The sequence below is a fragment of the Mixophyes fleayi genome, chromosome 4 (assembly GCF_038048845.1).
Source record: "Mixophyes fleayi isolate aMixFle1 chromosome 4, aMixFle1.hap1, whole genome shotgun sequence".
Lineage (NCBI taxonomy): Eukaryota > Metazoa > Chordata > Amphibia > Anura > Limnodynastidae > Mixophyes > Mixophyes fleayi.
Window position 1 is genome coordinate 281,168,090 of NC_134405.1, and position 24,654 is coordinate 281,192,743.

Here is a 24,654-nt window from a genome sequence, read left to right on the forward strand (position 1 = left end):
TACCAGTCTATGTTGCACCAACTCCTTCTTGTACACTTGTAGCTCCCTTCCAGTATACCTGAAAGTGTCATCATACATCTCGGTGATATTATCTATTATTTAGCTAGGTCTTGGATATATTTAAAGTTTAATGTTCCCCGAGCGGTCCTGGTGAGATCTAGAGCAACCATAACTTGGAAACCAGCAGTTTCACTAATCAATTTTGTAGCTATGGGTTCCTCACCAGGAATCATATTTCTCTTGCCACGGTGTTCATACTGTGTGTGTATGTATGGTGGTGATGTAGTCTTGTGAATACCAACCATTTCTTCATGAGTAACAGTCATGATTTCAGGAACCAGTTTAGCTAAGAAACACCTTGGAACTCGGAGTCACCCAGGAATAAGCTTTCCTTCCACAAACAAAATACACATCATCAGGGAGGACATAATGAACAGTATGCCCATTAATTATATCACATAGAGTTTTGATAAAACTACCCATGCCTAGTGTCTCCATTTGCTCAAGACACGTGTCGGCATGGATGACATTTTTACAATTAGCTATAGAGACTTTTCCAATGGATACCTTCTTATGTTTGGTTATACGCCCTAATTTGTGACTTCCATCAACATTCCTGCCTATTAGTGACCTTGTGAGTCTCCCTCTAAAATGAGTGTGGCGAGCCATTGTCTGATCTGATGGGTCAGCCTCCCAATTCTCCAGGCGTTTTGCATGAGATATGTTTAGGCACAGCAAAGATCTGCCTATGGAGTATTGTCGAAGCGTCAGACTAGGGGACCTAGTGTTATTGTACCTCCCGTCTATGGGCCTCCCACCCCTCAATTCGAGTACTTCGGATATGTTTAGAGGGAATGGCACTAGTCCTATATTATGCTGCCCTTGCGTTACGTGAGAGCACACCCAACACTCGGTTTGGTTTAGCACCTTACCCACCAGGGAGTGATAATCCTCCAAAGGATGCCCGCCTATATTCAGAGTACTGGGGGACTGGCATCGTTGGATGCATCTCTCTTCAACTAGGTAGTCGCAAAACTTGCAGATACAATACTCATCAGACAATAGCCCCTCACACTGCCTCCGAGTTCCTGAGCTAGCAGACTATTTCATAACCCCTGGACCAAGCTTGATAATGGGCTGCTCTGAGTATTCTAATAACTTTTCCTCTGCCTCCATCTCATCCGTATCACTACCAGAACTCTCCTCCGTCCTCCATACTCCTTTACAAAAATAGAATGTCCTAAAAAGAGTAAAAACAAGGAAAATCCTGGAACAAAAGAAAAACAAAAACCGCCACTCCATCGCTGGAAAGATAGTTCTGGGGCAACGTCTCTGGTTCAGGTGTCTCAACTGCAGGCTTTAGGTCTCCCGGAACAGACTCAAGTGACAGATCTATGTCGTCGGTCTCAGTTTTATCTTGTACTTTCTCCGGATTATGGACTCTCCTGCAGTGGGTGGAATGGACCCAAGTGTCTCTCTCTGCAACCTTCAGTGATGTAGTACTGGTCAGCAGCTCTTGGTACGGGCCTTCCCAACGGTCTGTTAAACAACCTGAACGTAAGAAATTGCGGATCATAACATAGTCTCCAGGTTCAACATCATGACAGTTCGTTTCTGGCATACCAGGTGACAGCATTTTTAGTTTTTGTTGTTGTTGCTTTAGCTGTCTACTCATTCTTATAAGATATTGTACAGCCACTTCATTATTACACTTCAAGTCGTCTTGTGGACTCACGATCAAATGAGGCTGTCGTCCGAACAGTATCTCAAAGGGGGACAGATTAAGAGGAGGTCTAGGAGTGGTGCTATGGAGGACCAATGGCAAAGCCTCAGGCCATGCCAACCCAGTTTCAGCCATTACCTTACCAAGCTTGTTCTTTATAGTACCATTTACTCTCTCTACCTTACCACTGGCTTGTGGTCGGTAAGGGGTGTGCAGTCTGCTACCAATTCCCATGAGTTTACACATATTTTGGAAGATATCACCAGTAAAGTGGGTACCCCTATCACTTTCAATGATTCTAGGGATACCGAACCTACATACAAAGTCTTGTACAATTTTCTTTGCAGTGAACACAGCAGTATTAGTGGCTGCCGGATATGCTTCTACCCAACCGGAAAACACATCAATACACACTAACACATACTTTAGATTCCTGCACGATGGTAATTGGATATAGTCAATTTGTATTACCTGAAAAGGTCCGTCTGTAGGAGGGATGTGGGATGGCTCAGTTGGAATAGTTTTCCCAACATTTTTCCTCAAACAAGTAAGACATGACATTGCTTTCTTACCAGCCTGAGAGGAAAATCCGGGAGCACACCAGTATGCTCTCACCAGTTTGCACATACCTTCCTTACCCAGGGGAGTCAGGCCGTGTGCTGCTTCAGCCAGGCTTGGATAGTACGTTCGGGGAGCTACAGGCTTACCTTGTCCATCCCTCCAGAGTCCTGAGGACTCTTGGCCACATCCCTTCGCCTTCCAGACTGCCTTTTCCTGCAGGGAACACAAATCTTGCATTTCAATTAATTTCTGCATGTCTAATGTCTGAAAAACCATCATAGTCTCGGTCGATACAGTCATAGGTTGCCCTGCTGCCCATTTAGCAGCTTCGTCTGCCCTGTTGTTGCCCAATTACACTGGGCCTTCTTCAAAGGTATGGGCTTTGCATTTTATGACGGCTACCGTTCTGGGTAACTGTATCGCTGTCAGAAGTCCTTTTATGTGTTGTGAGTGTGCTAATGGCGTACCTGCTGCTGTTGTAAAGTTTCTAAGACGCCAAAGGGCCCCAAAATCGTGCACTACCCTGAAGGCGTACCTAGAGTCAGTATATATATTGGCTGATTTACCCTCTGCCAACTTACACGTTCTCCTTAGTGCTACTAGTTCCGCCACCTGGGCTGAGTGAGGTGGACCAAGGGGTTCAGCTTCTACCACATCCTGATCGTCTACAACAGCGTAACCAGTACATAGCTCTCCCGTCTCTGTCTGTCTATGACAACTTCCATCTGTATAAAACGTAAAATCTACATTTTCTAAGGGGGTGTCATGTATGTCGGGCCTTGCAGTAAAGGTCTGATTCCGGTGTTCCATACAGTCATGCGTGTCAGTATTCTTGCCTAACTCATCATCAACCAGGGTCTCCTCACCTCCCACCCTTTGTGTCTCTAGAGACACATATGGAAGGTATGTAGCTGGATTTAAGGTGCTACATCGTTTGATGGTGATGTTTGAGGGTGCCATCAGGGCTAGTTCCCACTTGGTGAATCTAGCTGAAGAAACATGTCTGGTTTGGGCTGAATTTAACAGAGCTGATACAGCATGGGGTGTATAGATGGTTGAATTATGTCCTCATACTACGTCCTCGCTCTTACTTACCAGAAGAGCTGTTGCTGCTACACTTCTGAGACATGTTGGGAGTGATCTTGCCACATTGTCTAATTGTGCACTGTAGTATGCTACCGGTCTGCTAGCGTCACCATGTTTCTGTGCGAGGACACCTGCTGCACAACCATCAGCTTCTGTACAAAATAGCTCAAAAGGCTTTTCATAATCAGGTATTCCCAATGCAGGTGCTCTAGTCAGACTATCTTTAAGATTAAAGAACGCTTGCTCTGACTCTTCTGTGTGTACAACACGTTCTGGTTTTGAGGAAGAGACTAGCTCCTGCAATGGTAATGCCAGAATAGAAAAACCTGGGATCCAGGATCTACAGTAACCACACATCCCCAGGAAAGTACGAATCTGCTTCTGGCTCTGCGGCAGAGTCATGTGTTGTATGGCCTCAATCCTGTCGGTTGTCAGGTGTCTTAGCCCCTTAGTGAGGCAGTGTCCTAAGTATTTGACCTTAGTCTGACATGGCTGTAATTTATCCTTTGCCACCTTGTGCCCTGTTTGTGAAAGATGAAGCAACAACAATTTAGTATCATGTAAACATGACATAAAAGAATCAGAGCACAGCAACAAATCGTCCACATATTGAATTAGAACAGACCCATTGTGGGGTTGAAAGGATTGCAAACAGTCATGTAAGGCTTGGGAGAAAATACTGGGGCTGTCAATGAACCCCTGGGGTAGTCTGGTCCATGTGTATTGCACTCCCCTGTAGGAGAATGCAAAAAGGTATTGGCAGTCAGGGTAAAGGGGGACTCAGAAGAAAGCAGAACATAGATCAATGACAGTAAAATGACTGGCAGACAGTGGAATCTGCATGAGGATGACAGCTGGATTCGGCACTACGGGGAATTGGCTCTCAACAACTTTATTAATTCCCCTTAAGTCCTGGACTAATCTATAGCCCCTCCCCCCCCACTCTTCTTTACAGGGAAAATGGGTCTATTTGCTGTACTGGCTGTACGAATTAAAATCCCTTGTTGTAACAGCCTCTCAATAACAGGATATACCCCTAGTTTCACCTCTGGTTTTAATGGATACTGTGGGATTTTTGGAGCTATCCTACCACTTTTTACATTGACCATGACAGGGGCTACGTTTGCCATCAGTCCAGTGTCCTGTCCATCTCTGGTCAATAGTAAACCTGGTATTTCCAGCAACATCCCCTTTACTTGAGATAGACTTTGTTCTATAACAGGAGAGTGTAACATCAACCTTTGAGGGGTGTCCAATATATCCTGTACCTCATGTGCGACCTTCTCCAGTATATCTAAGAACACACCATCAGAAGTACAGTATATGATACATCCCATTTTACATAACAAGTCTCTTCCCAGCAAGTTAGTAGGAGCCGCCGCAGCCAAGAGAAACGAATGCTTGGTATGCAGGGGCCCGATAGTAACTTCAGCGAGTTTAGTTAGTGGATAATGCAACACTTTTCCCATTACCCCCATGGCTGGAATGGTTTTATTGGTCACATGTAGATTGAAAGGAGAGGTTATCACAGATCGGGCCGCCCCTGTATCTACAAGAAAGGTTTGTTTCCTACCAGCTATGTCAACTATCATTTTTGGTTCTTCTCTCTGACTCTCAGTTAACCTCACTGGCTGTAGATTACAGGTATGACCTGACCCCTAGCGCTGACTATCATTTTCCCGCGCAGCATTTGCTGCTATAATATGCGCGGGTAGCTGTGTGTTCTCTTGCCTATGTGTCTTTCTCCGTGGAGGATACCTATATGATTCCCCCTTTGAGTCTTCTTTCCTTGCTTCTGGACAGAATCTCCTTATGTGTCCCTCTTTCTGACAGCGAAAACATACCATTTCCTTTTTTCTTGAGTTGTATGCTTGGTATGTTTGTGGTTGTGTGTGTATTCCTTCTAAAGCCTGAATACTCACCGTCATCAACCTATCACCTTTCTCTTCTTTCTTTCTAAAGATATTTTTGTCATGTTCCACAGCAGACTCCCTAAGAGAGTCTACTGTGATACCTCTCCAATTAGGTAATGAGGTTTGTACTCTGGTTTTTAAATTTTCCCTAAGACCATCCATTAACACTCCTACAGCTACTTCCCTGTGATGAGGATCCTCTCTTATGTCAGTTACTCCGGTAAAGTGTGTCATTGATGCTAGTGCCCTAGAAAAATAGTCTGCTGCTGTTTCACTATCCTTTTGCTTAATGGTGAAAATCTTACTCCAATTTACCACTACTGGAAAATAGATGGCTAAGTGTTTGACAATTTGTTCTATATTTTTTTGGTTAATCTCATCAGTCAAGGTGTCATCTTCCTCCAACAAACAATCTTTAATAAATTTTTGTATGTCAGTATTGGGAGAAAGACACACCCTCAACACTACACGCCAATCCTTATTGGTTGGTTCGTGGGCATTTCCTAAGTCTTTAACAAATTTCTGACATTTAGCCAACTCCTTTCTAGGATCTGGGAATTCAGTCATAATGGAACGTAATTCTGATCTAGTCCAGGGACAATGCATTGTAACATTTCTTAAAGGAACTACACCATCCTTATCCGGTTTCCCATTGGGAACTGATATTGTGCGGACTGGGTACGCACCCACTGGTTCACTGTCTTCAGGGGACACTACAGGATTTGCTGTTTCAAGATTTAGAACGCTTTCACTCCTAGTAATCACGCTACTCTCACCTATCTCAGCCATTTTCTCATACTTACGCTGAGCCTCTAGTACACTAACAGCATGGGCAAGGGCCGAAATCACAGTGGGTTCATCTTCATCTTCTGATACACTAGTTTTAAACTGGCTTAAAACAGGATACAACTTAGCAATTTTCCTTTTTTCAGTTTTAATAACGGCTGTACTTACCCCTCCCGCCACATAAGGTGGCAGGGGCGCGCTTGCGCTGAGTCTGCCACGCTTCTCAACGGCTACTTCCGCCGTGAGCGCGCCTTTTGCCACGCCTACTTCCACTGTGCATTCGCTGCTCTGCCACGTGTTACCTTCCATTTGCCACAATTTTAAACAATCATTATGTCTATTTCTCACTTTTGTTGATTTAATCAACCACACTTTATCTTTTACATTATTTAGTACCTCTGAATTAAAACTTCCTATTGTTGGGAAAGGCCTATCTTTGGTCATCTTGACCCACGTGTCGCAATACGCAGTTGCGTATGCACCATATTTCTTAAACATAAGGTACCTAGCTGACCCCAGCGGTCCTTCCTTAAGCAGCACAACATCAACCATCTCTAGCGTTTGCTTCGCACCCATTGTGAAAACAACCTATTTCTCAACGCTATGCAAAAAGACTTTTTACCTGTTCTCCTTTCAAACAGAACTTACTAGAGATTTTTTTTTTATCCGTGGACGGTTTCACAGGCTAGGCCCACACACCTCCTAACACAGAAATATCACTATGGACAAAATAATTATCAGCTCCTCGATATCCTGGCTCTCCACAAAATCTGTTGAGTATTACTGAACTGGTAGTACCGGAGTTTTTATACCCGTTTGTACCAGCGTAATTCCTCCAGCCGTTCAACCCAAGTCACAAGCACGGTTGCACAATAAACCATGCGGTCCGATCGCACCGCTTAGCAATACTAACTATCGCTAAACTTTGCGATTACTCTTGGGGAGAAAGTTTCCAAAAGCTTTTTAACTGTTCTCTTTTCAAACAGGGCTTTTGCTGCCAGTATACCTGCCTTGTATACTACCTCGGTTGCAAGCCCGCCTCGTCAAACGGCAACCGATATCCCTGTCTTTTTGACAGTAAATCAACTTTCACTTCAAAATCATAGAATCACCAAACACATACACCTTAGTTTTCTGCACAGAAAATCAACAATGTTCCCAACAATAGTGATAATGTTTCAGAGACTTTCCCAAGTGATTTATACTATGCATGTATAACTATCAAATCGATTGTTTAACCACGTGGAAAATCTACCGGAAGTTCACATACGCAAAGCAGGAAGTACACATACGCTATGCTATACAATATATCAAAACGCACAATGACAGTAAAAAGAAACAGTTTTCTCTTTTGTCCCTAGGTTCTAGTTAGCGTGCCCTAGACAATGCAAAACGGACATTCGGTTTCACAACACAGAGTAAAATTCAGGTTTTGAACACATTGCGTTCTTACCCGTATATGACGCGTCTCCAGCCTTTGTTGCGGAACCGAAATCCGTTGGTCTTGCGTATCGTCGACAACGAAACCTCCAAAGCTCATGAGCCCCCAAATTGTTATGTGCGTGTTGTCGCTAACCAATAACGATTGTCGAACCTCGATTTGTGTTTCCAACGCACAAAGATTTATTCGCAAATAGTAGAATAATATGTTCAAGCAAAGTGATAATAAATACAGCCGTTACTTATCGCAGGCGCTCTGGATCCAGTGTGCAGTCATTCAATCCTGAAGTCTGGGGACAAGATGTCTGAACACTAGATGTGAAGCTGCTGCTTATATACACACAGAAATACAGTAATACAATGAAGATGGTATAGCTTGCATCTATTGGTCCAGGTCTCAGGAAGGTCCAAGGGGTTGTCAATCATTGGCTAGTTCATCCTAAGGAATCCAAAGGAGGGGGTCACCTCTCCAGGGGGTATGCTCGGCTCTTCCCGCCAAGATTCCTTAGTCTTAAGTAGTTCACAATTCCTTATCATTCATAACTTGCGTATGCACTCTGCGATTCCTTCGCAGAGTGAACCAAACAGTAGGAAATGTAAAGAGGTTTATTATGATACTACTCATGATATGATTCCTTCAACCTGTTCCGTATATTTCACTAATATGCATGTAACCTTAATATAACACATAAATACTACTATATTTAGACATAACTGACTATGTGTTGCAACTACCATTAATGTGTACTATTTTATAAGTATGCGTGTTTGTGCGAATGTATGGTAAAAGACCAAATATTGTTGCTGCCACGTGTAGTGGCTGCGTACGCCCTTTTACGCCGTAGCGTGCCCTTGTACATCGTAGCGTACCGTACGCATCTTTTCAGACAAAGACAACCAAGTTTGCTCGACTTTAATTGAAATGACTTTATCCAATTTGCTGACTTCGACAACGCAGACCACTGACTCTCCTGCTACCTACCTACACCTGGACATTCCTCACCACAGCGGTGGTACAACTTGCTATACGCAGACCACCGACTACCCTACTACCTACCTGCACCAGGACAACATCCTCATCACTACAGTGGTACAACTTGCTGTACGCAGACCACTGACTCCTCCACGAGCTACCTTCACCTACTCACGCCCTCTCCTCTCGTCTGAAGCTATATCGCTTCTTCTCTACAGTTCCATGTCGCTGACCTTCTACCATCAACAGCTGCAAGTCATTGACTTCATAAGACATTCTCTACTTTCCTGCTGTTATCATCATTCCAATCATTCACCTAACTGCCCTAAGGTATGTGGCAACACTGCCCCTCTGTCAGTTATAACATCAGGTGAAACTCAGGTATAAACTCCTAGTGCCCGTGACAGTAAGATCAGGCCATGACAGACCCAGGATTGGAACCAACAGCTAGGGAGATGCTGCAGCATCTGGTCACTCGGGTAGAACAACAGGGTGTTCGGCAGCAACACTTGTTCCAGTGTTTCCAGACTCTGGCCACCCGAGGAGATCCTCCACAAAATGTTTCAGCGACTGTTGAACCTCCAGCGTCTTCTCCTTCCCCAGTGCCATCCCAGGTGTCTACTGCTTCCACGCTACACCTGCCTACTCCCTCAAAATATGATGGAGATCCCAAGATGTGTAGAGGTTTTCTGAATCAGTGCTCTCTCCATTTCGAGCTTCAACCTCACCATTTTGCCACTCACCGTGCCAAGATTGCCTACCTCATTTCTCTGTTTTCCGGACAGGCTCTTGCGTGGGCCTCCCCTCTGTGGAAGAGAAATGACCCCCTATTGGAGGATAGTGCACTCTTCATTTCCACGTTTCGCAAAATTTTCGATGATGTCAGGCGCCGTCCGCACGGCCGCCTGACTGCCTGACCGCGCGTCTGGTTGCTATGCAACCAGACGCATCACTTCCGGATTCCCCCTGCCTGACCCCTTGCTGTATGACGCGCCCCGTTGCTAGGCAACGGGACGCTATGTAGGATTCCCGGCGGCAGGGATGACAGCGCTGCAGCGCTGATGCTGATTGGACCTCCTCACTATTTAAACCTCTTCCTGCCTCTAATCAGTGCCAGAGTATCAGGTCTTCCTGCCTCCAGCGTTTGTTTGTTCCAGTTGCTGCATTTGTCCCTGACATTCCTCGTGCTGCTTGTTACCCTTTTGACCCGGACCGTTTGACCACCCCTATCTGGATTCTGCCTTTGTACTGCACTCCTTGAACGTTACCGACACGGCTTGCCTCACCATTCTTCTGGATCTCCCTTTGTACCTCATTCTACCTGAACGTTGCTGAACCGGCCTGTCTGACAACCCCTTGTATCTCGCTGTGGACTCTAGGAAGGACCGCGACCTGCGTGTCCCTGCAGCGGAGTCCATACTTCCTTGCGGGGGTTCCTGGTGAATACCAGGGGCAAGTTAGACTCCGCGCCTTTCTCTGAGTTGCGCCAACAACAGCAGGTACCTTCTACCAGTCATACACCCACTATCAGTCGTGACAGTATACTCTGGCCATGACAACGGAGGGGTCTGGTGAACCGTCTGCTCGTGACCTACTCCTGCATTTGGCTCAACGAGTGGAGCAACAAGAAGCAGCCCAAGCGCATCTTCTACAATGTGTCCAAGGGATTGCTTCCCGCCTCGATACATTTCAGAATGCTGTACCCGCTACACCAGCCATAACCTCTGCGGCATCCACAGCATCCAGTGTGGTTACGGTCTCTACAGCAGCCTCCGGTGTACGCATCCCGACACCCGAAAAGTTTGACGGTGATCCCAAGAAGTGCAGGGGCTTTTTGAACCAATGTGCCATTCAATTTGAGTGCAACCCAGGGGCCTTTTCTTCAGAACGCACCAAAGTAGCCTTTCTCATCTCCCTCCTCAGTGGTCAAGCCCTTGCCTGGGCCTCACCTTTATGGGAACAAGGGGGTCCACTTCTTAACAACTCCAACTCTTTCATTGAAGCTTTCAGGAAAGTCTTCGATGATCCCGGAAGAGTTGCTTCTGCAGCTACCAGCTTGTTAAACCTCCGCCAAGGTGACCTGTCCGTGGGGCAATACGCAGTTCAATTTCGAACCCTGGCTTCCGAGTTAAAATGGAATAACGAAGCACTGGTGGCAACCTTTTGGCAAGGTCTGGTGGACCGGATTAAGGATGAGCTAATTTCCTAGAGAACTCCCGGCTGAGTTAGATCCTCTCATCTCCATGTGCATCAAGGTGGATTTGCGCTACCAAGAGCGCACGCAAGAACGCTCTCCCGGCAAACGGTTCATACCACGGCTAGCACCCCAGTTCCAAAATCCCATCCTGCCAGTGGACGAGCCAATGCAAGTAGGCCGCTCTAGATTATCCCTTGAAGAGAGGGAGAGACGCTTCAAACAACGCCTGTGTCTGTATTGCGGAGATCCGGGACACCTGCTAAGAGTTTGTCCCAAGAAACCGGGAAACTCTTCCTCCTAAACGGTGGCGGGGAGGCCGTTTTAGGAGAATCCACAGTTGCTCCCTATTCTAAAGAAAATTCCCCAGAATTTCAGATGGCTGTCATCCTGAGCACCCCCAAGGGTACCTTTTCCACCACGGCCTTTGTGGACTCCGGCTCCTCCGGGAACTTCATTTCGGCAGATCTAGCTTCGCAGCTCCAAATACCTCTAAACCCATTGCCCCAACCGTTATCTCTGACGGCAGTCGACGGAAGTCGTGTCACTCACGGCTCCATCTCCTCCGTGACGTCTCCTGTTCGGTTGAGGGTAGGAGTACTTCATAGCGAAATGATCCAACTTTTGGTGTTGCCGAGGTCCATTAATCCCCTCATCTTGGGGCTACCGTGGCTGAGAAGACATTCTCCTCAGATGGATTGGGACCACGCTCAAGTCATGTCGTGGGGTTCAAGATGTCGCTTTGAATGTCTGTCTAGAGTCTTGCCTCCAAAATGTCAAGTAATGGCTCATTCCGAGCTAACCCACCTTCCTGAGGCCTATATAGAATTCCAAGATGTATTCAGTAAAGTGGAAGCGGAGATCTTGCCTCCTCATCGTCCCTGGGATTGTGCTATTGTTTTATCTCCTGACCAACCCATCCCCAAAGGAAGGACCTACCCTCTATCTCGTCCAGAGACGTCAGCCATGTCTCAATATATTTCAGAAAACCTGAGACGGGGATTTATCCGCAAATCTACTTCCCCAGCGGGTGCAGGGTTTTTTTTTGTCAAGAAGAAGGATGGGTCTCTTCGGCCTTGTATTGATTATCGTCCTCTCAACCGCATCACTGTCAAGAATCGATATCCACTACCCCTCATCTCCGACCTCTTTGACAAACTCAGTGGATCTCAAATCTTTTCCAAACTAGATCTCCGTGGGGCCTATAATTTGATTCGCATCAAAGAGGGAGACGAATGGAAAACGGCCTTTAACACCAGAGATGGACATTTCGAGTACCTGGTGATGCCCTTCGGCCTCTGCAACGCCCCAGCCATCTTCCAAACCTTTGTTAACGATATCTTCCATGACCTGTTGTACACTTCTGTGGTAGTGTATTTAGACGATATATTAATATTTTCTAAAGATCTGAAGACTCATCGGGAACAAGTAAAGGAGGTCTTACGTAGACTCCGGAAACATCACCTCTACTGCAAGCTGGAGAAATGTGTGTTTGAGATCAGCCAGGTACCTTTTCTTGGTTTCATCGTGTCGGGTCAAGGTCTTTGTATGGATCCCACCAAGGTGTCAGCTATTCTGGACTGGCCTCAGCCACAAGGCCTTAAAGCTATTCAAAGGTTCATCGGCTTTGCAAACTATTATCGCCAATTTATTCAGGGATTCTCCACCATTATAGCCCCCATTACAGCCTTAACCAGGAAGACTGCCAACCCCAGGGTTTGGCCCTCGGAAGCCATGTCTGCCTTCATAATGTTAAAGAAAGCATTTTCTTCAGCCCCAGTTCTGTCCCAGCCAGATCAAGAACGACCTTTCTTCCTAGAGGTAGATGCATCCTCTGTAGGCATTGGGGCGGTGCTTTTTCAAGAGTCTCCGGCTGGCTCACACAACCCGTGTGGGTTTTTCTCCAGACGATTTCTTCCTAGTGAATGTAATTATGGAATAGGGGACAAGGAGTTACTGGCCATCAAGGCGGCTCTGGAGGAATGGCGACATCTGTTGGAGGGGGCTATATTTCCTGTTACTGTGTTTACCGACCATCGGAACCTAGTGTTCATTCAAGAGGCTCGTTGCCTTAATCCTCGGCAAGCCCGCTGGGCATCCTTCTTCGCTCGATTTAACATGAAGCTCACATTCTGCCCGGGAGCCAAGAACGGACGTGCCGATGCATTATCCCGCTCATTTGACGATTCCGACCGTTTAAGACCGTTGGTTCCTCAGCATATTATTGATCCTGCTAATATCGTAGCCCTTACTAGGACCAAAACGTCCTCTCCTCCTCTAGGCCGGTCATTCGTGGAACCCCATCTCCGGCTCAAGACCCTGCAGTGGGCTCATTCATCCCGCATTGCCGGCCATGCTGGAATAAAGAAGACAACATCGCTGCTTTGCCGACGTTTCTGGTGGCCTAATGTACGTGCCGATATTGGTAAATTTATTGCTTCCTGCACTACTTGTGCTCAACACAAAACTTGTAGAAGAGTTCCGGCAGGCCTTCTTCGTCCACTCCCCATCCCCGATGCTCCTTGGGAAAGTGTGGCCATGGATTTTATTACGGACCTACCCCTCAGTGCAGGGTTTACCACTATCTGGGTGGTTATTGATCGATTTTCGAAGATGGCACATTTTATTCCTCTAACTGGACTGCCCACGGCCAGTCGTTTGGCAGATATCTTCATCAAAGAGATATTCAGACTACATGGTTGCCCGAAGGAGATCATTTCGGACCGTGGAGTCCAATTCACGTCCCATTTCTGGAGAACCTTTTGTAAGAGATTGAACATAGAATTGAAATTCTCTTCGGGATATCATCCGCAAACCAACGGACAGACGGAGCGAATCAATCAAGATCTCGAGACATTCCTCCGCTGTTTTACCTCCGACAACCAGAATAAATGGTCTCAATTCCTTCCGTGGGCGGAGTTCTCCCATAATCAACACATTCATGAGTCTACCGGATTCTCCCCTTTCTTTATTGTATATGGAAGTCATCCTGTGTTTCCGGATCCGTTTCCAGTGTCCTCTTCACCGGTTCCAGCCGTAGATACTCTGTATCGGGAGTTTTCTCTCATTTGGGCTAAGACTAAAATGGCTTTACTCAAGGCTACTCAGCATCACAAAATCTTTGCAGATCGTCATCGGAGGGCCACTCCTCTCTTAAAGGTGGGAGACCAAGTATGGCTATCCACCCGGGACCTAAGACTAAAGGTTCCTTCCATGAAGATGGCTCCTCGATTTATTGGCCCATACACCATCATGCAAGTCATTAATCCTGTATGCTTTAAATTGAAACTTCCTCCTTTTCTGAGATGTCATAATACTTTTCATGTCTCACTACTACGACCACTGGTACTCAATAAATTCTATCGACCTCCCTGTCGTCCCCCACCTATACAAACCTCTTCTGGAACTGAATTCGAAGTCAATCGGATCTTGGCCTCTCGCATTCTTCGTGGCAAACAGCAATTTCTTGTCCATTGGAAAGGATTTGGCCCAGAGGAGAGATCATGGGTGGACAAGCAGGACCTTCACGCTCCTAGAATTCTCAAAAAGTTCCTTCAAACAGGAGGAGGAAGAGGAGGGTATACTGTCAGGCGCCGTCCGCACGGCCGCCTGACTGCCTGACCGCGCGTCTGGTTGCTATGCAACCAGACGCATCACTTCCGGATTCCCCCTGCCTGACCCCTTGCTGTATGACGCGCCCCGTTGCTAGGCAACGGGACGCTATGTAGGATTCCCGGCGGCAGGGATGACAGCGCTGCAGCGCTGATGCTGATTGGACCTCCTCACTATTTAAACCTCTTCCTGCCTCTAATCAGTGCCAGAGTATCAGGTCTTCCTGCCTCCAGCGTTTGTTTGTTCCAGTTGCTGCATTTGTCCCTGACATTCCTCGTGCTGCTTGTTACCCTTTTGACCCGGACCGTTTGACCACCCCTATCTGGATTCTGCCTTTGTACTGCACTCCTTGAACGTTACCGACCCGGCTTGCCTCACCATTCTTCTGGATCTCCCTTTGTACCTCATTCTACCTGAACGTTGCTGAACCGGCCTGTCTGACAACCCCTTGTATCTCGCTGTGGACTCTAGGAAGGACCGCGACCTGCGTGTCCCTGCAGCGGAGTCCATACTTCCTTGCGGGGGTTCCTGGTGAATACCAGGGGCACGTTAGACTCCGCGCCTTTCTCTGAGTTGCGCCAACAACAGCAGGTACCTTCTACCAGTCATACACCCACTATCAGTCGTGACAGATGAACCTGGCCGCGTTGTCTCTGCGGCTTCCAGCATTCTCCGACTACGCCAAGGATCACACTCTGTGGCCCAGTACGTCATTCAGTTTCGGATACTCGCCTCTGAACTACAGTGGAACACCGAGGCCCTGATAGCTGCCTTCTGGCAAGGTCTGACGGATAAGATCAAAGACGCACTGACCACACAAGAGTTACCCCCTCCTTGGATGATCTACTTTCCCTATGTCATAGGGTAGACATGAGATTCCGTGAGAGGGAGTCTGAAAGAGCAAGCACCTCTAAGGGGTTCACTCGTCCATCACCTCAAGTTCGTAATCTTCCCCCTCCAGTGGAACCCATGGAGGTAGGACGCTCTAAGTTAACATCTAAAGAGAGGGATCGACGAATACAAAATAGACTCTGCATCTATTGTGCTGACCCTACTCACAGCCTGAACTCATGCCCCAAGAAGTCGGGAAATGCCAGGCCCTAACCAGTTCTGGAGCGGTAAGGTTAGGGTCCCTGGACTCCTCTCCATCTTCTATGGATTCCAAAGTGTGTGCATTTGATGTTACCATCTTCTCAGCCACCAAATCTTTTATCTCTCAAGCACTTCTGAATTCCGGCGCTGCCGGCAACTTTATCTCCATTGCTCTAGTTAACCAGTGGTCCCTACCAGTGGCCCCGTTAAAAACCGCCATAGCGGTCACCGCTATAGACGGCTCTCGTATCATTAATGGACTTATCACTCACTGTACGACTCCTTTGACCCTCCAAATTGGAGCCTTACACAGAGAGAAAATCTCTTTGCTGGTCCTTCCTGCTACTACTAATCCCATCGTTCTTGGCCTTCCATGGCTTCATTCACCACAAGTTGATTGGAGTACTCCCCAAGTCACATCCTGGGGCCCGGATTGTCATCATAGATGCCTAACCCGAGTGGTACCACTCAAAATCAACAGATCGTCTATAACACCTGGTCCTCCGGGCCTTCCTCCACAGTATGCCCCGTTCGCTGACATGTTCGATAAGGCGCAATCTGAACGCATGCCACCTCATCGGGCATGGGATTGTCCCATAGATCTACTACCTAGCAAAATTCCTCCTAGGGGCCGTGTATACCCTCTCTTGCTACCAGAGACACAGGCTATGTCAGAGTATATCAAGGACAACCTTCATCGTGGGTTCATTCGTCCTTCCAGCTCTCCTGCTGGAGCGGGCTTCTTTTTCGTGAAGAAGAAAGATGGGACCTTAAGACCCTGCATTGATTATCGGGGGCTCAATGCCATAACCGCGAAAAACCGGTACCCGATTCCTCTTATCACCGAACTCTTCGATCATATTAAAGGTGCTCGGATTTTTACCAAACTTGATCTCCGTGGCGCTTACAACCTAATCCGAATCAAGTCAGGCGACGAATGGAAGACAGCATTAAACACCAGGGATGGGCATTACGAATACCTAGTTATGCCTTTTGGACTGTGTAACGCCCCTGCTGTCTTCCAAGGATTCGTGAACGAGATATTCCGAGACCTATTATACGTGTGCGTTGTAGTCTATCTGGACGACATTTTAATCTTCTCTCAAGATCTTGTCTCCCACCATCAACATGTGGCAGAAGTTCTCTCCAGACTGCGGAAGAACCTCCTATTCTGCAAATTAGAAAAATGCTCCTTCGGATTATCCCAAATTCCATTCTTGGGATACATCGTGTCCGGAGTAGGTCTGGAGATGGACCCTGACAAAGTTAATGCCATTCTATTTTGGCCTCAGCCAACTACCCTCAGGGCTATACAACGCTTCCTGGGTTTTGCGAATTATTACAGACGCTTTATCTTGAACTTCTCCTCTATTGCCTCTCCTATTGTGGCCCTGACCAGGAAGGGTGCCAATACTAAACACTGGTCCTCCGAGGCCCTTCAAGCTTTCCAAAGCCTTAAAGAGGCCTTTTCCACCGCTCCTGTCCTGCGGCAGCCTGATGTGAACCTTCCCTTCTTTCTCGAGGTAGATGCCTCCAATGTCGGACTAGGGGCCATTCTCTCCCAAAGATCTGAGCAACAGAAGTTCCATCCTTGCGCTTTCTACTCCCGGGGTCTTCTACCCGCGGAAAAAAACTACACCATCGGTGACAAGGAACTGTTAGCTATAAAAGTCGCATTGGAGGAGTGGAGATATCTACTGGAGGGGGCTCGTTACCCTGTAACCATCTTTACAGACCATAAAAATCTCCTTTATTTACAAACAGCTCAATGCTTAAACCCTCGACAGGCGAGATGGTCACTCTTCTTTTCCCGCTTCGAGCTCATCATTACGTTCAAACCAGCTGCAAAGAACAAAAAAGCAGACGCTTTATCCCGGGCGTTTGCACCTCCCTCTGACATCACGGATTGTTCCGACCATCCTATACTGGATCCCAAATGTGTGACTTTGGCCACTTCTTCCACCAATGTGCTACAGTTTGGGAAAGCCCTCGTTCCGCCATCTCTTCGTAAAAGAATATTGTCATGGTACCATTCTTCACGCTTCTCTGGACATTCTGGTGAACGAAAGACTTTTGAGATCCTTTCCAGGAGTTATTGGTGGCCCTCTATCAGAAAGGATTTCAGAGAGTTTGTGGCCGCTTGTGAGATTTGCTCTCAATTTAAGTCTTCCCGCAGAACACCAGCGGGATTGCTCCAACCACTACCTATCCCTACCAAACCATGGACCCATATAAGTATGGACTTTGTCACCGAACGTCCTCTTAGCAAGAGATGTAATATCATCTGGGTAGTGGTGGATAGATTATCCAAGATGGTTCACTTCGTCCCTCTAACTGGATTACCATCTTCTACCTTGGCTGACCATTTTATTAAAGAAATCTTTCGGATTCATGGCTGTCCCTCCGAGATTGTGTCTGATAGAGGAGTACAGTTCGTCTCCAGATTCTGGCGAGCCCTTTGCAAGACCTTGGGTATCCAACTCTCTCTATCATCTTCTTACCACCCTCAATCAAACGGACAGACCGAAAGAGTCAATCAAGACCTTGAGACCTTCATAAGAATCTTCTCAGCCAACCAAGATAATTGGGTAGATCTGCTCCCATGGGCTGAGTTTGCCCACAATAACATGTACCATGAATCTTCAACTAAAACTCCTTTTTTCGTGGTTTACGGCCTACATCCGTCTCTCCCAGAGTTTCCTGCCCTCCCTCCCACCCAAGTTTCTGCGGTGGAGAAACTTTGTAAAAACTTCAAAACCATCTGGACTCAGGTGAGATCCTCCCTGAGAAAGGCATCAACCAGATACAAATTCTTCGCAGATAAAAAGAGGCGAGCCATTCCACCACTCAAGATTGGAGACCGTGTATGGCTTTCTACACAAAATATCCGCCTGAAGGTTTCGTCCATGAAGTTTGCGCCACGCTTCATCGGACCATACAAGATCACTCAAGTCATAAATCCTGTATGCTTCAAGCTACTATTACCAAAGAACCTCCGGATCTCCAATGCCTTCCATGTCTCACTGCTCAAACCTCTTATTATGAATCGCTTTTCTGCTCCTCCTTCTGTACCTAAACCAGTACAGATTCATCAAGAAGAGGAGTTCGAGATATCTCAAATTCTGGATGCCAAAATTTCGCGAGGAACTCTCCGATTCCTTGTTCATTGGAAGGGCTTTGGTCCAGAAGAACGCTCCTGGATTTGCGCTGATGACCTCAACGCTCCAGCCCTGCTTAAAAAATTCTACCTAAAATTTCCGGGCAAACCCGGTTCCAAGTGTTCTGTGACCACCTTTAAAAGGGGGGGTACTGTCACTCACCGAGTGTGAGTGCCTCTACTCTGGTACGTGGTCCCTTTAACAACTACACCTGACCACTAATGTGATTGATGGATCAATCACCTCACCCTACTTAAGGCACCTGCAGCCTTAGGTAGTTGCCTGATCTTGGAGTCTCATTCCCAGTGATTCTCTATAGGTGTTCCTGTGAGCTACTCGTGTCTGCAGTTTCCAAGCTGCTTCCAGCTCTACTCGTGTCTGCAGTTTCCAAGCTGCTTCCAGCTCTACTCGTGTCTGCAGTTTCCAAGCTGCTTCCAGCTCTACTCATCGGCGATTCCCATACCCACTACAGCATTACTACTCAGCTGATCATCTGCAGTTTCCAAGCTGCTTCCTGCTCTACTCACCGGCGGTTCCCATACCCGCTACAGCGTGTCTACTCAGCTGATCGTCTGCCGTTTCCAAGCTGCTTCCTGCTCTACTCACCGGCGGTTCCCATACCCGCTACAGCATTACTACTCAGCTGATCATCTGCAGTTTCCAAGCTGCTTCCTGCTCTACTCACCGGCGGTTCCCATACCCGCTACAGCGTGTCTACTCAGCTGATTGTCTGCCATTTCCAAGCTGCTTCCTGCTCTACTCACCGGCGGTTCCCATACCCGCTACAGCGTGTCTACTCAGCTGATCGTCTACCGTTTCCAAGCTGTTCCCTGCTCTACTCAACGGCGGTTCCCATACCCTCTACAGCGTGTCTACTCAGCTGATCGCTTCTTCAGCTTCCCAGCTGATTCCTGCTCTACTTGGTATGCATAACCACTATTGACTATTATTGTTTACTTGCATACCTATTGAACTATACGTGACTACTGCACTAAGGTACAGTTACCTATGATAGACTGTCTATGCTACGTTGCCTGTTTACCCGGACAAGCTTCTCACTCAGCTGCGGTATGCTCTCATCATATTGACTTTGTTGTTACTTGCATATCCGCGCTGACCCGCTTCTCCACGCTGCAGAGCCAGCTACTATATTGACAGACTATTCATTGTACTTACCTACTTGTGTTGTACAAAACTCCTTTCTACTCGCGCTGTTTCCACACAGCTACAGTTTGCCGTTTCCACACCACTCTCCTGCACCTGGACAAGTCCTCATTCCTCCTCACAGCAGTGGTACAACTTGCTACACGCAGACCACTGACTTCCCTGCTACCTACCAGCACCTGGACAAGTCCTCCTATCACAGCAGTGGTACAACTTGCTATACACAGACCACTGACTCTCCTGCTGCCTACCTACACCTGGACATGTCTCACCACAGCGGTGGTACTACTTGCTATACGCAGACCACCGACTACCCCGCTACCTACCTGCACCAGTACAACTCTTCCCATCTCAGCGGTGGTACAACTTGCTATACGCAGACCACCGACTACCCTACTACCTACCTGCACCAGGACAACCTCCTCATCACTACAGTGGTACAACTTGCTGTACGCAGACCACTGACTCCTCCACGAGCTACCTTCACTTACTCACGTCCTCTCCTCTCGTCTGAAGCTATATCGCTTCTTCTCTACAGTTCCAAGTCGCTGACCTTCCACCATCAACAGCTGCAAGTCATTGACTTCATAAGACATTCTCTACTTTCCTGCTGTTATCATCATTCCAATCATTCACCTAACTGCCCTGAGGTCCGTGGTCAACACCGCCCCTCTATCAGTTATAACATCAGGTGAAACTCGGGTATAAACTCCTAGTGCCCGTGACAGTTACATGGTTTTGTCCGGGAAACTACTTACTCAATTTTTTTTTACTTTCCTTAATGAATCAGGCCCATTGTTCAGGAACGGTTTGAGGAACATGACCAAGAGTTCAAGTTGTTTGCCTCCAAATTCCTCAGATCTCAATCCGTTCAAGCATCTGTAGGATGTGCTGGAAAAAAAAAGTCAAGGCCATGAAGGCCCCACCTCACACCTTACAGGACTTAAAGAATCTGCTGCTAACATTTTAGTGTCAAAGACCACAAAAAACCTTTAGAGATCATGTGAAGTCCATGCCTAAACGGGTTAGAGCTTTTATGGCAGCATGAGGGGGACCTACACAATATTAGGCAGGTGGTTTTCATGTTGTGGCTGATCAATATATGGCCAGTATAAAACATATGGACAAGTCCATAAGTTCTATACTCCTGTGTAGACCCTGCACCTTTACCACAGCCTTGTCAAGTCGAAAAAGTGAAGATATCTAGACATAGTACACCAGTAAATAAATTAGACTTTATATATTTTATACAATGATGTTTTAACTACATGTGTGTATATGTATGTACATATATATATATGTATGTGTGTGTGTATGTGTATATATATATATATATATAATATAAATATTTCTATAATATGGTGATGAGTTCATATTGTAATTATATTATAATTAAAAAAATTGCTTAAAATCTGAGTATTTCTTTTACCCATCTTCATATATCATCATCACCAATTTATTTAGCGCCACTAATTCCGCAGCGCTGTACAGAGAACTCGCTCACATCAGTCCCTGCCCCATTGGAGCTTACAGTCTAAATTCCCTAGTGCGCACACACACAGACAGACAGACAGACAGACAGACAGACTAGGGTCAATTTGTTAGCAGCCTATTAACCTACCAGTGTTGTTTTTGGAGTGTGGGAGGAAACCGGAGCACCTGGAGGAAACCCATACAAACTCCTCACAGATAAGGCCATGGTCGGGAATCAAACTCATGACCCCAGTGCTGTAAGGCAGAAGTGCTAACCACTAAGCCACCGTGCTGCCCATATATTAGCTAAGGAGAACTTATGATGGCCTCACAGGTCTCAGGTGTGATCAGACCCAGAGCTTGAGGTGGAATAGCTGTGCTGTACTTGAGATCAGCCAGTAGACAAAAATCTCAGGGTAGCGACAAGTCTCTGCCCTGAAGATATGGGTCACCTTATGTATGAATCAGGTGACGAAATGCAGCAGCTCCTGGAATGTAGGTCATTCATCCACAGGAAATTCTTGGAGTCATCAGGATTATTCTCCTGTAGCAGTGGAATCTATGAAAAGGACTCCCTCATTAGCAACCAGTCCTTGGTCCAACAACTGCAATTTTTTTTCTTATTGTTTCTCTCCTGTTTATTGATTTACAGCATTGTCGCCATGGCGACAAGCAAATAAGCACAAGTTTTTCTTTTATTTCCATACTCATTATATAACAATACATCCTACCTTGTATACAGTTCTGAAGGGAGTTAACCGGACGTACACTATACACAAAGAAAAACAAAGCTATGGATGATGATGATATTTCCTCTTCCTGCATGTTTGTTTGCGGTGCGGTTCATCCTATTATTTAAATTAGGTTTGCATATTGCTGCATCGCAAGTAGTCTGTAGAATGTGTACAAACTCGCAGTCTTTTCAGTGGATGGTTATGAGCGATACAAATCCCAGATCTGACAGTAAATCGTGTAGGCGTGTACCCAGGAATAGGCATGCTTATCGGGTCTTTCAGTCGTTGGTAAAATCTTTACAGAAATCGCTTCTGAAGTAAAATTCAGTGGTGTATACACAGCTGTACATAACTTCTGCATTTTACTGGCTACTCTATCAGTACCACTAGTATTTTGCCACATTAAAAATAGAACATCAAGTCTGAAAGTAGGCTTTATGAAAGCTTATATCCCAAAATAACATTGCAGCTAGAATTTAACCTCTACCACTGCAAAATGAGATTGTGATTTTGATGAGAATGTGATGAAGCTATGTGATGTCAACTGTAGTTATAAACTGTAATTGGGTATAATGTTCTTTGCTTCTCTTTTTAGCTGCACATATATCTAAGCCTGAAGATATGCCAGGAGAAAATAAAGTGCGAAATGGAAGAAAAAAAGGAAAAGGACGAAAGAGGGACCCATGTCAGCGGAAATACAAGGAGTTTTGCATTCACGGAGAATGTCGATATCTCAAAGCACAAAGGGAGCCATCATGTGTGTATGTAATGTTTTTTAGTTAGTCTAAATATGTTTTTTACTTAGTCTAAAAAGTTTTATACATCAGCAAATAGTCCTTTTATTTCAAAGTTTTAATGCCTGAGATGTGTTACTTTCAGGAATGAATACATTTTATACCAAATGCCTGTGCCAATTTTACTCCTCAGACGGACAGACAAAATAATACATTAATGGACTTTTGTTTACAATGGTAGTAAATTATTATAGTCTATCCTAGTAGATTTCATATTGGTTTTGTTTGGGAGGGGGGGGGGGTATATATTGGAATGGTGCAGTTTTGTTCCATATTAAATATACATCTTTTAATTTCATTTGGATTATATGGAGAAAATGGAGCAGATATATGGAAAAAATGCATTCTATGTGGACTATAATGTAGTTTATGTAGAGCAGTGAGAGTTGCTCTAGGTTATAACATCCAGAAGGCACTTTGAGTCAATGTGCCCTAAACTGCTAATGGTGCACTATATGTGCTTATATCTCTGCTGACCACATATTTCCCTGGGTTTTAGACAAAGACCAAACCTAAGGGAAAAAAGTAAATAAAATACAAGCCATTTCTGTGCTGTCCATAAAACAGTGCTTCGTTTGGTATGTACTTTATTTGCCTATATGGTAAGTAAGGCCGTACAGTGATGACATGGTGATTTGGGCGCCTAAAGTGTTTTGTCAATGAAAAGGTAATGGCAATTACATTATGCTATGTAAGCATTCTACTACTTTTCCTATCACTCACCAACAACTTAACCATGGGGCCTATTTGCACAGACCAACAATAATAATAAAAAAAAATAGTTGCTAAGGATATTTGAACGAATTTAGGTTATTTTGTGGTTGCTGAATTCAAAAATGAAAGTATTTTTTTCAAATTGGCTCTAGTTCTTGATAATGGACGCCCTCAATCAATAGGGAACTTAACCATAACGCATGTATCTACCAGAACATTCTAGAAGGTGAGACACACAAATATTTTAGGTGTTCACTCCGCAATCATTCTAGAATAGTCCCTCTCCGCATATAAGTGATCAGTCACCCTGCCAGCAGTTAGTTGGCAGTTGAGCGGTTCACGTTGTCTACTTTGTTTTTCTTGTTTCTCGTCCATGTAATATATTTTTATACATGTAATTAGTCTAAATAAGTCAAGTTGTTTACAGAGTGGTTGTAGTGACAATTTGTACATACAGAGTGTTTCAAGTAAGAATAAAGTCAATTAATGATTAAAACGTGTTTTATCTACAATGCCCACGTGACAATATCAATTTGTTAAGGCCTTGGGCAAAGATGATGATTGCTTGAAATACATTTGTAGATCGTTCCCTAGACTAAGCATAGACAAACTAAAAGCTGGAATCTTTGATGGCCCTCAAATTTGTAAACTTATCAAGAAATCTAATTTCACAAAATTTATGAATGGTGTTGAATGTTCTGTCTGGTGCAGTTATGTCTCGGTTGTCAAGAAATTCTTGGATAACCACAAAGCAGACAATTATGACTAACTGGTGCAAAACATGCTCATAAACTTTAAAAGATTTCAGTACTAATATGGGCATAAAGGTACACTTTCTCCATAGCTACTTACACAGATTTCCGGATAATTTTGGTGATTTTAGTGAGGAACGAGGGAAGAGGTTTCATCAAGATATAAAGATGATAAAGGAAAGGTATCAAGGCAGATGGGACAGACACATGATGGTTGACGATTGCTGGAGCCTCCAACGTGATTGTAAGATTTTCTCTTATGTGGGTTATTAGGACAAACAACGTTTTACTATGCATTATTTGAAATTATCCGAATCCGCTTAATATGTTTATCTGTTATTATACCAAATAAAATGCCATTATGTATTTCATGTGTTTACTTTTGTATGATTTGAGGCCAATTCAATGTGATTTGTAAGTAGGCTTTGCCTGACCATTACATTTTTGCATTTTTATGTTTTTCAATGGGGTACCAATTATCTCAA

At 45.4% G+C, this 24,654-nt stretch overlaps 1 protein-coding gene across 2 annotated transcripts in view; it reads left to right on the plus strand.

Moving 5' to 3' along the window:
- Positions 1-24,654, plus strand: part of HBEGF (heparin binding EGF like growth factor) — a 94,380-nt gene that overhangs the window by 41,400 nt on the left and 28,326 nt on the right. The window contains exon 3 of one of the 2 annotated variants that reach the window (XM_075209794.1): positions 22,505-22,666. In XM_075209794.1, coding sequence (XP_075065895.1) covers positions 22,505-22,666 — 162 coding nt within the window. Of the gene's footprint in view, positions 1-22,504; positions 22,671-24,654 lie in introns of both variants that reach the window. The other variant, XM_075209792.1, reaches the window with a different exon arrangement.